The sequence below is a fragment of the Theropithecus gelada genome, chromosome 3, assembly GCF_003255815.1.
Source record: "Theropithecus gelada isolate Dixy chromosome 3, Tgel_1.0, whole genome shotgun sequence".
Classification (NCBI taxonomy): Eukaryota; Metazoa; Chordata; class Mammalia; order Primates; family Cercopithecidae; genus Theropithecus; species Theropithecus gelada.
In genome coordinates, this window is record NC_037670.1 from 13,580,846 (window position 1) to 13,594,699 (window position 13,854).

The following is a 13,854-nucleotide window of genomic DNA, read 5'->3' on the forward strand; positions in this document are numbered from 1 at the left end:
AAAGATCAAAAAAGACAAGGCCACTACATAATGATAAATGGATCAATTCAACAATTAGAGCTAACTATCCTAAATATATATGCACCCAATACAAGAGCACCCAGATTAATAAAGCAAGTCATTACAGACCTACAAAGAGACTTAGGCTCCCACACAATAATAATGGGAGGCTTTAACACCCCACTGTCAATATTAGACAGATCAATGAGACAGAAGGTTAACAAGGATATCCAGGACTTGAACTCAAACGAACCTAACAGATATCTACAAAACTCTCCACCCCAAATCAACAGAATATACATTCTTCTCAGCACCACATCGCACATAGTCTAAAATTGACCACATAATTGGTAGTAAAACACTCCTCGCAAATGTAAAAGAACAGAAATTTTAACCAACTGTCTCTCAGACCACAGTGCAATCAAATAAGAACTCAGGACTAAGAAAATCACTCAAAACCACACAACTACGTGGAAATTGAACAACCTGCTCCTGAATGACTACTGGGTAAATAACGAAATGAAGGCAGAAATAAAGATGTTCTTTGAAACCAATGAGAACAAAGTACCAAAGTCTCTGGGACACACTTAAAGCAGTGTGTAAAGGGAAATTTATAGCATTTATAAAGGCCCACAAGAGAAAGCAGGAAAGATCTAAAATCAACACCCTAACATCACAATTAAAAGAACTAGAGAAGCAAGAGCAAACACATTCAAAAGCTAGCAGAAAGCAAAAAATAACTAAGATCAGCGCAGAACTGAAGAAGATAGAGACACAAAAACCCTTCAAAAAAATCAATGAATCCAGGAGCTAGTTTTTTGAAAAGATCAACAAAATAGACAGCTAGCAAGACTAATAAAGAAGAAAAGAGAGAAGAATCAAATAGATGCAATAAAAAATGATAAAGGGGATATTACCACCTATCCCACAGAAATACAAACTACCATCAGAGAATACTATAAACACCTCTATGCAAGTAAATTAGAAAATCTAGAAGGAATAGATAAATTCCTGGACGCATACATTCTCCCAAGAATAAACCAGGAAGAAGTTGAATCTCTGAATAGACCAATAACAAGTTCTTAAATTGAGGCAATAATTAATAGCCAACCAACCAAAAAATGTCCAGGACCAGATGGACTTACAGCCGAATTCTACCAGAGGTACAAAGAGGTACAAAGAGGAGCTGGTATCATTCCTTCTAAAACTATTTCAATGAATAGAAAAAGAGAGAATCCTCCCTAACTCATTTTATGAGGCCAGCATTATCCTGATACCAAAGCCTGGTAGAGACACAACAAAAGAAGAGAATTTTAGGCCAATATCCCTGATGAACATCGATGCGAAAATCCTCAATAAAATACTGGCAAACCAAATCCAGCAGCACATCAAAAAGCTTATTCACCACGATCAAGTCAGCTTCATCCCTGGGATGCAAGGCTGGTTCAACATATACAAATCAATAAACATAATCCATCACATAAACAGAACCAACAACAAAAACCACATGATTATCTCAATAGACGCAGAAAAGGCCTTTGACAAAATTCAACAGCCCTTCATGCTAAAAACACTCAGTAAACTAGGTATGAGAACACTTGGACACAGGATGGGGAACATCACACCCCGGGGCCTGTTGGGGAGTGTGGGGCCGGGGGAGGAGAAATACCTAATGTAAATGACGAGTTGATGGGTGCAGCAAACCAACATGGCACGTGTATACCTATGTAACAAACCTGCACACTGTGCACATGTACCCTAGAATTTAAAGTATAATAAATAAAATAAAGAAAAAGAAGAAAAAACAGCAATATAGGAAGGAGGGCTAAGTAAAGAACTTTCAAACTTGACACCAAAAGCAAAATCCAGAAATGGAAATATTAATATGCTGACCTCCTCAAAAAAAAAAAAAAAAAAAGTTTGCTCTGATATAGACCCTGTCAGAGAAAAAGACTTGTGACTGTAGTATAGCAGGAGGGAGCCACATGGTAATGGAATGGGTCTGCATCTTGATCATGCTGGTCGTTGCACAAATCTATGAATGTGATAAATTTGCACAGAACTACACACACACATACACACAAATGAGGGCACATAAAACTGGTGAAATCTGAATAAGCTCTGTCAACAGTATCAATGTCAATTTCCTGTACTATCGTAACATGGATATACCGTATTTATAGTTATGCACAATTGCACGATGTTACCATCAGGTGGGACAGTACGAAGTGTACATGGAACCTTCCTGACATTTTTTTTAGGTAACTGTCTATGGATACATAAGAATTTCAAAATACAAATTTAATCAATCAGTATTTAAATTTCAAAAAATGGATGCTTACCCTCTGGTTTGTGAAGACAGAATAATATTCTTTCACTAGCACTGTTTTGGTCATGTTGGGATCTGTGATAGCCAGCACAGGTTGTTGACCCTTATAAAACCTGTGTGGAAAAAACAGAGTTGATTAAACATCAACAGCCTTATTCTACAGTTGGAGCCAAACCCAGGAAGCCAGACTTTGATGCTGATGTTACATAATCCCCCAGTTGTGCAATGCATAACAATCTTAGGTTCTAGTTCATTAGGGTGTGACACAGAGCAAGAGTCTGACATAGGAGTCATTCAAGTCTTCATACGATGAAGGGTAATGTGGGCCAAACAGGGAAGAGACATTGAAAGACCAAAGAGCTCTTCAAAGAGATCAATGTTAGAAACGAAGGGAGAGCGTTTGTTACGTACGGTGGTGCATACATGGGTATTTCCTATGCCATTCTCCATAATGTTTTATATGTTTAAAATACTTCATTATCAAAAAGAATATTAGGTCCATGAAAAGTTGAAGGCAAGTAAATCATCCAATGCTCACAAGGACTAAATGTCGCAAGGGGCAATTGCTGTGGGGCTCATGGACATCCAGAGCTGTGTGTTCTTTCTACTCAGTTGTGTTGTCTGTGTGGGCTGTGCCAGCTCCACAGCACCCCGCAGCCAGCATTGTGGTTGCTGAGGACTTGAGAGACGATGAAGTACAAAGAGGCAAAACCTTCTCCCTCTTGCTTCTAGTGAACGAACACAACACTGCACCTCTTCCACTGCTCTCACCAAACCTCTAGCCCCTCTGTCAGGGAACAGCTGCTGCAGTTGGCTGAGGACACCTTACAAAATCACAGTTCATCAGCCCATCAGGGAACACAATGGTTTAAGAATATTCAGCATTTCTTCAAATACAGCAGAAAGATACAGACAAAGAAATACTTATATATCCTTGCATTAAAAAGTCTTAATTTAATAACAAAAAAGAAAGAAAAATTCCATACTTGCAGAGAAAGTTAAAAAACAAAATAAAACAAAAAAACAGAACAGCAGAGCATAAATGGCTTCCCATTCTGTTTCTCTATATCTCTCAACACTTCTTTCAAAAGCACGTTAAATCCAAAGTCTCTATGAAAGAGTTTTGGCTTTTAATTGAAAGTGTATTCAGATGGGAAGGAGATAATGCCATGCATTTATGAAGACATATTAGAGGGTCTGAGACAATGCATGTGATAAAAGGGCACCTAAGGAAGAATAAAAGAAGGGAATGGGGAGACACTGGAAAGAACATGATGCTGAGAGTCCCTGGGCCACCAAAGCCTGGAGAAAAGTGGTAACCACAATGCTCCCAGCCTAGTTTAGACTGAAGACCTCAAAAAGTTTAACAATAGCGAATCTGGATGTTATCAGAACCAAAATGATGTCACGTGTGTGTTTCTGTGTGTGTGTGTTTGTGTGTGTGTGTGTGTGTGTCAGTGTGTGTTTAAAAATCCTGACAAATCAAAGCAGGCTATGAAGAGGGGATTCCCATGCTTCTGTGCCTGATAACACAACTGTCACAAACGCTTTGCGAAACCACAAGCTTACACAAGGCAATCCCAACCTTACACAAAAATATTTCTGCAAGGGCACCTGCCCAGCAACTGCCTTTCCAACTTTGGTGTGGCGTCACCCTTGTTATGGATCTTTGCAGCGAAGGAGAATTATTTCAAAACTGATATGAAATCCTCCTCATATTTTCCTTGGAACATCTTTGTCTTGCTTTACCTCCCTGAATTTGCACATAATTTGTAATGGTCACCAACTATGTGCATAGTCAGTAATGGATTTTTTTTTTTTTTACTTTGATGCTATACTTTCTACTTTTGCTTTATTTAATGCTTCTCAATATGTTTTTTTAACTGTTGCAGATCCCGCTGAAATTACGCTTTGGAGGACTTCTTCAACCAGAAAAACCCATTATTCTAAACGTTGAGTCAAAGGATGGGACCATAAGTGGAGCCTGAATTTCCCTAAGGACTTCCACTTTGCTCTTCAAGAAAGCTGTGCCCCAGAACACCAGAGACCTCAAATTACTTTGTGAATAGTACTCTGAAATGAAGACGGGCTTCATCCAATGTACTGCATAAATAACCAGGGATTCTGTACATGCATTGAGCTCTCTCACTGTCTGTGTAGACTGTTATACTTGGGAATATAAAGGAGACTAAATCAGTACTGGAGTAGTAGATTTGGCTTCTTTGTCATAGGACAATCTCAGCCACCCCTAGTTAGCACCATTAACTACTCCTGAGCTCTGATAAGAGAATCAACATTTATCAATAATTTCATCCACAGTTATTAATGAAAATAAGAATTATTTTGATGGCTCTAACAGTGACATTTATATCACCTGTTTTATCTGGAGTATTCTATAATAAGTTTTATGTTAAAAATTAATAAAAACCTCTTAACAAAAGTATCATCAGATACTTTCCTGCACATTAAGGAGAAATCTATAGAACTGAATGACTGAAAACCAACAAGTAAATATTTTGGATCATTCTAACCACTGTTGGTGTGGGACATTTGTCAGAATTCCAATGTGATTATCAACATAGGTGAGAGTTAATCCACTGTGACTTTGCCCATTGTTTAGAAAGAATATTCACAGTTTAATTATGCCTTTTTTGACTGAGCAGAGTGGCTCACGACTGTAATCCCAGAACTTTGGGAGACCGAGATGGACAGATCACCTGAGGTCAGGAGTTCGAGATCAGCCTGACCAACATGGTGAAACCGCATCTCTACTAAAAATACAAAAACTAGCTAGGTGTGGTGGCATGCACCTATAATCTCAGCTACCTAGGAGGCTGAGGCAGGAGAATCACTTGAACCTGGGAGGCAGAGGTTGCAGTGAGCCAAGATAGCGCCATTACACTCCAGCCTGGGTGACACAGTGAGATTCCATCTCAAAAAAAAAAAAAAAAAAAAAAACCAAATTATGCCTTTTTGAAGCACATATATTTTGTAACATACAACTGAATTCCTTATTATATTATTAGTTTTGATTTAATATTTTCAATCCATCTCCCCTAATATTTCTGGGAGACAAGAAACATGTTTTCTTACACCTCTTGCATTCCATTCTCAACTCCCAACTCTCTTAATGCAATGAACACTTAATAAAAAACAGTCGATTGGTCAATCGATTGGGCAACAGGCTAAACGCGCTGATTCCTTTTCTTTTCCTACTCCTTCCTTTACTTTCCCTTCCTAAATAATTTAGTCCTAAAGTCATTAGGTGGGTGGCAGCCAGATGGTGGCCACACATTAAGGTAGAGAAGAGAGAGTCATGATGGCTCCAAGTCAGAGACCAAGTAGGGTGAGGACCAAGTAGGTGTTCATATGGAGAGACAGCCTGGCCTGTGTGTGGGAGTCCAAGCAAGCAGAGAAAGGGTCGACACAGAGGTGTAGCTTGCAAGAGCAGCCAGAGCCTAAATAGGGCATGGAGAACCCACGTGAGGTGAGGAGGACATCCATGAGTGGGAAGGGATGGGTGAGGTTTCACTACATAAAGGGGATTGATCAAATAAGTAAATATACTGGAAGCCAGGTGTGTCACTTTTGCAGAAAAGAGTCATGGATTCAGAAAGGGAGAAAACTAGCATGAATCCTATGAAATTAGATTAAAATGGATGTATCTATGTATATTCATATCCTTATAGATATATAAATGGTTAGATAGGTGATAGAAAGATAACAGATAGAGGACAAGATCATTAGATAGACATACATGTATGTATGTGTTTGTGTGTGTGTACAAAAAACACATATGTCCTACTGCTCTCCACTGATAGGGCTAGGTAACAATGACATTTCAATAGCAATAAGCACATTTAGTGCCCCGATCTTGGCTTATGAATACCATTTTCCACTGAAAGGAACCAGAGTTCCTTAGAGAAATGGCTAATTCCAGGGCCAGGATTAAGAATGTTCAAGATAAGCCTAGGATATATTTTGTGCCAGGAAGCCAGAAAATGTTCAAATGATTTCCAAGTAATGTTTGGAAATGATATTTGAAAATGATTTCCAAATGATATATGGAAACACTTAAAGACTCCACCAAAGAACTATTAGGTCTAATAAACAAATTCAGTAATGTTGCTGGATACAAAATCAACATACGAAACCCAGTAGCATTTCTGCATGCCAACAGTGAACAATTTGGCAAAAATAAAAAATGTAATCCCATTTACAATAACCCCAAATAAAATTAAACACCTAGGAATAAATTTAATCAAAGAAGAGAAACATGTCTACAATGAATACTGTAAAACACTGATGAAAGAAATTGAAGACGACACCAAAAAGGATATTCCATGCTTATATATTGTCAGCATTAATATTGTTAAAAATGTCCACACTACCCAAAGCAATAAACAGATTCAATGCAGTCTCTCAAAATACCAATGACATTCTTCAAAGAAATAGAAAAGAAAATTCTAAAATTTGTATGGAACCACAAGAGACCCAGAATAGCCAAAGCCGTCTTCAGCAAAAAGAACAAAACTGGAGGAATCATATTACCTACCTTCAAATTATACCACAGAGGTATAATAACCAAAACAGCATGGTATTTGTATAAAAACAGACACATAGACCAATGAAATAGAATACAGAACCCAGAAACAATTCCACACACCTACAGAGAACTCATTTTCCACAATGTTGTCAAGAACATACACTGGGGAAAAGACAGTCTCTTCTGGTGCTGGGAAAGCTGGATATTAATATGCAGAAGAATGAAACTACACCCCTATATCTCACCAAACACAAAAATCAAATCAAGGTGGATGAAAGACTGAAATCTGGCTGAGCGCAGTGGCTCATGCCTGAAATCCCAGCATTTTGAGAGGCCAAGGCCAGTGTATCACTTGAGGTCAGGAGTTCAAGACCAGCCTGGCCACAATGGTGCAACCCCATGTCTACCAAAAAATACAAGAGTTAGCTGGGCATTCTGGTGCATGCCTGTAGTCCCAGCTACGCAGAAGACTGAGGTGGGAGAATCACTTGGACCCAGGAGACGGAGGTGGCAGTGAGCCAAGATCATGACAATGCACCCTAGCCTGGGCAAGACAGTGAGACTCTGTCCCAAAAAAAAAAAAAAAAAAAAAAGACTGAAATCTAAGACCTCAAATGATGAAACTGCTACAAGAAAACATTGTGGAAACTCTTCAGAATACTGGTCTGGGCTCAACTTTCTGAAAAACTACCCCACAAGCACAGGCAACCAAAGCAAAAATGGACAAATGGAATCAGATCAAGTTAAAAAGCTTCTGTGCTGCAAAGAAAGCAATCAACAAAGTGAAGACACAAACCACAGAATGGGAGAAAACATTTTCAAACTAACACTCTGACAACAGATTAATAGCCAGAATACATAAAGCGCTCAAACAACTCTGTAGGGAAAAACCTAATAATCCAATCAAAGAATGGGCAAAAGATTTGAATAGACATTTCTCAAAAGAAGACATACAAATGCCACATAGGCATATGATAAGGTGCTGAACATCATTGGTCATTAGAGAAATGCAAATCAAAACTACAATGAGATATCATCTCACCCCAGCTAAAATGTTTTTTTGTTTGTTTGTTTAACTTAGAAAACAGTTTCATTGTCAAACTGGAGCAAGAGCTGGTTTTTTGTGTTACCAAAACTGTTTGATCCCAAGCATAACTGGGCCAAAAGAGAGAGAAATCAAACTTTAAAATCCAAAATAAGGAAAGATCTACAATAATTTTATCCAAAAGACGGGCAGCAACAAATGCCAGCAAGAATGTGGAGAAAAGGGAACCCTTGTACACTGTTGGTGTAAATTAGTACAACCACTATAGAGAACAATTTGGAGGTTCCTCAAAACATTAAAATAGAGCTACCATGATATCCAGAAATCCCCATGCTGGATATATACCTGGAAGAAAGGAAATCCGTATATTGAAGAGATATCATCACTCCCATGTACACTATAGCCACTATTCACAAATGCAAAGATTTGGAAGCAACCTAAGTGTCCATCGACAGATGAATGGATAAAGAAAGTACTCCAATAATACACAATGGAGTACAATTCAGCCATGAAAAAAGTATGAGATCCTGTTATCTGTAAAAATATAGATGGAACTGGAGGTCATCATGTTAAGTGAAATAAGCCAGGCACAGAAACACAGACATTGTATGTTCTTACTTACTTGTGGAATCTACAAATCAAAACAATTGAGCTAATGTCTGGGCCTTAGTTAATTTTGTACCCTAAGTACTCGGAGCACAGCTTTTAAAATACGTGATGAATGCTTTAATACAGGAATGAACAGATGAGAGGCACAAGGTGGTTGGGTGTTCCTCTGATACACAGTAGCTTCCTTGACACATTCAGTACAACTCTCAACAGGTAAGTCTCTTCATGTTATGTTACCTTATGAGGAATTAAGTGGCAGAACATGCCTTCTATTATTTTCCTTTGCAGAATAAGACCAATGTTGTGGGTTGGGACACAGTGCTGGCTGCATTTGAGTCCCAAGTAACCATTAGTTTATTGCTATCACCACAGAGTCAGAGGGGATGACACACGGGGGCCCAGCAATCTCACCCAAGTCAACTCCACCAACATTCCTGGTTACCCACCGTATGTACAGTACCCTGCTAGGGACCAGGGTCATGACAGTAAATAATACCAGACTGTGCCCTTGAGGAGCTCACCTCTGCTGAGGGAAACAGGCACAGAAACCCACAATGGCGGCAGAGAGGAAAGAGAACAATGGGACTGTGTGAGGGGGATAGGAGGCACCCAGAGGAGAAAATGGTGACATCTGTGTGAGGAGGTTGGTAAGGAAAGATTTTAACAGAAGGGGTCTGTCTGGCTGGACATGGAAGGACATGTAGGAGTCATCTAGAGGGCACAGGTACACTCCAGGCAGAGGGAATTGCATGGGTAAAGATCTGGAGGTGTGGCTTGTGAGGATGGATTTCAATTATTCTGGAATGAGGGTGGCCATGGAGACAAGGGCAGGTGAGAGGAGAGTTAACAGATTTCATGCCAATGGCTCTGCTTGAGTTTCTGATAAGAACTCAGAACCCTTGGACTCCCCACTAACACTGATTAAGGTTTTTATGATTCCTCATAGAACATGAACTCAAAAGAGGTCAGCAAAGGGGTGTGTGTGATTCTTTGCTATTGGCTACAGCTGCAGCCCCGCCTCCTTCTCCAGCACAGAAACATTTCAGCAGCTTGGCTGCAGACTGCTGTGCGGGGCAGGGAAGCTCCAGGCAGACAGCCCAGCAAACAGCAGCACGCAGCTAAAAGGAAGACTCAGAGGAGACATTTGAAGAAGGAAAGTGGCGATGGACCTCATCCCAAATTTGGACATGGAAACCTGGCTTCTCCTGGCTGTCAGCCTGGTGCTCCTCTATCTGTGAGTAACTGTCCAGGCTCCTCTCCTCTGTTTCCTTGGACTTGGGGTGCTAATCGGGCCCCTTTTCCCTTATCTGCTTAGAAGATCAAAAGAGATGTTCAAGGAGAAGTAGTACAATTGTTGGACGCTACAAACATAGAGAGGTTATTATTGATTTTACGCAGATCTATGAATGAATAAGTAAGCATTTCTCCCATCCACCCTCTAATTTTGGTGACTAGGAGGGTTTAGGGACAGCATTTGGTAGTGGGAATGATCGGATTAGCTTAGATTTCACGAAGACTAATCAATGAAAATATGGCAGAGGCAGATTACAAACTACTGATCACGACGGGCAGTGTGATCCTCATCCCCGTCCCAGGCTCTGGGGCTTCTGGGAGCAGGAGGGAGTGGCTTGCGTTTTTGTCGCTTTATCTTTGTTTTCCGGGTTCTGTGTCTGCTGGAAGGGATGTGCAGATGTACTGTCCCCTGTGGACCCGGTGGTTCCTGCTCCCCTGCCTTCCACCCCAGGACATCATTTACATAATGCACCAGAGAACACCAATACTTCAGGGGAAGCTGTCCCTTGGCTCTTCCCTCTTTCCTGTGCCATGCCCCTGAAAATCCCCTCCATCCTATGAGTCACTTCTCCACCCTGTCATACACAGAACTATTTATCTTGCAATGATTAATCTCTAGGGCAAAGGAGACTTGGAGGAAGTTCTGAAGATTTATTCTTTGCTTTAATCTTTTTCCTCTGGTTTCTGGGAGGCTAGGATTAATATAGAGCTTTGTTTCTCACCTAATGGGAATCTGCTAGCAGCCTGAAAAGGCAGGAGCCGTGAAAGCCAATTTGGATTGTACATGTTTTCCCCTTTATGTTACAGTACAGGAGGATGAACCCTCTCACTGGTGGGATTCCTGGCATCCTAGAGCAGGTGGAGAGAAGAGTTACTTTCCACTGTGGGTAGTGGAGGTTCAATCTATCACATTTGACTTCTACCTCAATTTGACTTTTACTAAGAGTAGGGAACCACAATGACATGAAAATAGAAAATATAAACCTCATTTTAATTCTTTCACAGAAAGCTTAGGAATTCAGTGAGTTGTGGGAACATGGTTTCCATTGTCTAATATTTTTAAATGAATTGATATGATTCAAATTCATTCCTATTTAAACCAGAATTTTTTGGAGATAGACTATTCCCAGCATGTTCCTTCTGGATGATAAAAAGAGGGCTGTTAGTTCAGTATTTGTGACAATAAATGTGTGTAAAATAATGTCACCTTTCCTAAATGTCAGAAATATTAGTCTAATGCACGAATGTATACCTCTAAGACAAGACTGCACAAATGTCCTTTTAAATATACCTGCCCGGCCATTTATTTTAATACCTCCTTTTCGAAAATACCTGCCTAGCAGATTAGCTTAAACTCTCAGGGCAAGGGAGTAAGCAAGACTGTGAGCCAGTGACGATAGCAAAGGCAAGGCATCCAGGTAGGATCAGTATGAAGTGAGAAAATATTCCCCAGCTCTCAGGGTAGAACTGCAAAGAGGTAGTCATGGGTCCTGGCCCCACAGTGGACGTCACTCAAAGGGCAAACCGGTTGGCATCTCATCTGCTTCAAGCCTGGACACAGGGGCACCATCTGTGTCACTCTGTGTGTGGTCTGCCATGTTGTGGGGCTGTCACTACAGATTTGGGCAGCCGGGCAGACAATACCTTAGCCTTAGACAATGCTGGTGCAGCCCAGGAGTCAGATACTGCAGTGTAGACCATGCCCTCCTTAGGCCAACACAATTACATGCACTAGATGACTGGCTTTTCTGTTAGCCTCTTCATTGGAACCAAAAGCAGCATTACTCTACCAAACAGACGGGAGCTGAAAAGAAACAAGAGTTCGCCCAGCCCAGCGTCTGCCTTGACATGGTATCATGTGAGTCTATATACTCACCAAGATCTTTCCTTGGGCGCCAGTGCTGCTGACACATTAACTCAATAGCTTGTCCTCACCTGAGAGGTCAGGTAACATGTTTAAGGTTCAGGAGCAGAGATTAGTGTCATTGATTTGACATGGCTGTGACAACAAAGGAGGGAACTGAAGTGGGAATACCCAAGGCCACCCTGGTTTTGGCAGGTGGTGCAAGCACTTCCACTAACTGTTCTAGGGCAGGGAACCAAATGTATGACTGGGCCTGCCCATGCCGCCTCTGCTGAGTCCTCCAAACCCTGACCTTCATGAAATTTCTTAGTTTTCTTTTATCACATTTTATAAGTCACTGGATGGTTACAAAATGTTTGGCACCTATACTGCCTTGAAGGCTAACCTCTAAAGAGGAGTAAGCAAGGTCTTAATACAACTCTCTGGGATGTTTTATCATTACTTCTCTTACATGCCATACTGCATCTTCTGCTATCAACAGGAAAGTACCTGGACTTTGGAAGGTCCCTCCCTGTCTTTTAGCTGAAGGTACATATGAGGCATGTGGATTCTTTTATGCATGGCATCTTTTTCAACTACATTTGTGTAGTTTGCCTCTCTGGAGTCAACCTTGTGGGGCTAACAGCTTCACAGCTGAATCAGTGTCTGGCAACATCTTCCTTCAGCCTCTCTTCTTCCTCCAGTTTTCCATCCCTCAGTCACAGCAGAGGGGGAAGACCAGAAAGGATTCAGAACCATCAGTTGGAGGAGTTTGCATGACTCATGAAAGATGAGTTGCAGGCAGGCCTGCCATAGTGAACACCAGGCTTAATGAGTTTTTCCTCAGAGATACTTCATGTACAGAGGTAGTGAACTGACTGCTTTCGATTGACTACCTTGAAAAAGATGAGTGTGCCTGGCACAGTGCTTCTCACGTGAGTATTACCTGAGAAGTATTAGTTGCTGGTTCTTCTGCACACCATCGTTCAAGGACATATGGGTCAACCATCCTCCTCAATAGCTCAAATCAGAGACTGAGGTGTAGCTGAAAGCTGCCCACATTTCCATAAGGCCAATAGATGCCATGAACACAGCTGTCAATCTGTAGAAATAAGGACTCCATGACTCCTCCAAGGCCTCTCTGTGAATGAAGGTTTAAGGGCTAGATCCTAAAACAGGGTCAGAGATGAGAGGGAAGAAAAAGCATAAAAGTTTCTGAGCAAATTGTAAGGGCAGTGTCAGCATAGGCTCTCGGTGACCTTCTGTGATTGAGTGGATACAGCGATGCAAAATCTCATCATCAATGCAGAAGACAAAAAAAGTCTCACCCTTTCTACCTAGGATGAGAATCCCCAAATCAGGGAAGAGTCCACTTACTAAATAGATATAAGGGAATGAAGTGTCCTGGAAGAATTCCTGCCTGAACCTCTCAGGAGCATTTGAGGACATTTCTCAAGTATTCACTCCAGGACTGGGACTATGAAGACTTCAGCTGCTTTCAGCTATGGGACTTTTAGGGGTCTCAGAGTAGAGTCAGGAAAGCACCTGATGAGTGAATGCAATTACTGCCATTGGAGTTGCTCTTATTATTTATCGTGTACATATTACCTCCCTCTCATAACCATTCCAGCTCCTGAGTCGGTAACTCAGCAGCCCTCCGATCTATAAAGTCGCAAACCTTGTGACCTGATGTCTGTTTCACTTCATAGATACGGGACCCGTTCATATGGACTTTTTAAGAGACAGGGAATTCCAGGGCCCACACCTCTGCCTTTTTTGGGAAATATTTTGTCCTATCGTCAGGTGAGTTGTTTGAACTTCCTCTTTTGCTTCTCATGGTTGCAAACATCAGCTTTGTTCCATCAGTAAAAATGCTCCTCCTTGGGAGGGAGTTCTGAAGTTTCACATTTTCGGAAATGGTGGGACTGGGTGCAGTGGATCATGCCTGTAATCTCAGCCTTTGTGAGTCCAAGGCTGGCAACTTGCTTGAGCCCAGGAGTTTGAGACCAGCCTGGGCAACACAGTGAGACCTCCGTCTCTAGAAAGAAAAAATTACCGGTGCATGATATGGTAGCCCATGCCTGTAGTCCCAGCTGCTCTGAATGCTGAGGTGGGAGGATTGCATGAACCCAGGAAATCAAGGCTGTATTGAGTTGTGATTGCACCACTGCACTCCAGCTTGGTCAACA

General features: G+C 41.2%; 1 protein-coding gene across 5 annotated transcripts in view; it reads left to right on the forward strand.

The window, feature by feature from the left end:
* LOC112621194 (cytochrome P450 3A5) overlaps positions 1-13,854 on the forward strand; it is a 44,657-nt gene that overhangs the window by 9,267 nt on the left and 21,536 nt on the right. Inside the window, exons 1-2 of one of the 5 annotated variants that reach the window (XM_025380520.1) lie at positions 9,593-9,763; positions 13,375-13,468. The exons of 1 other annotated variant lie outside the window; for it this stretch is intronic. In XM_025380520.1, the coding sequence (XP_025236305.1) occupies positions 9,693-9,763; positions 13,375-13,468 (165 nt within the window). In that variant the 5' untranslated portion in view covers positions 9,593-9,692. Of the gene's footprint in view, positions 1-9,592; positions 9,764-13,374; positions 13,469-13,854 lie in introns of those variants that run through there. 3 more of the 5 variants (XM_025380523.1, XM_025380521.1, XM_025380524.1) reach the window with 3 other exon arrangements.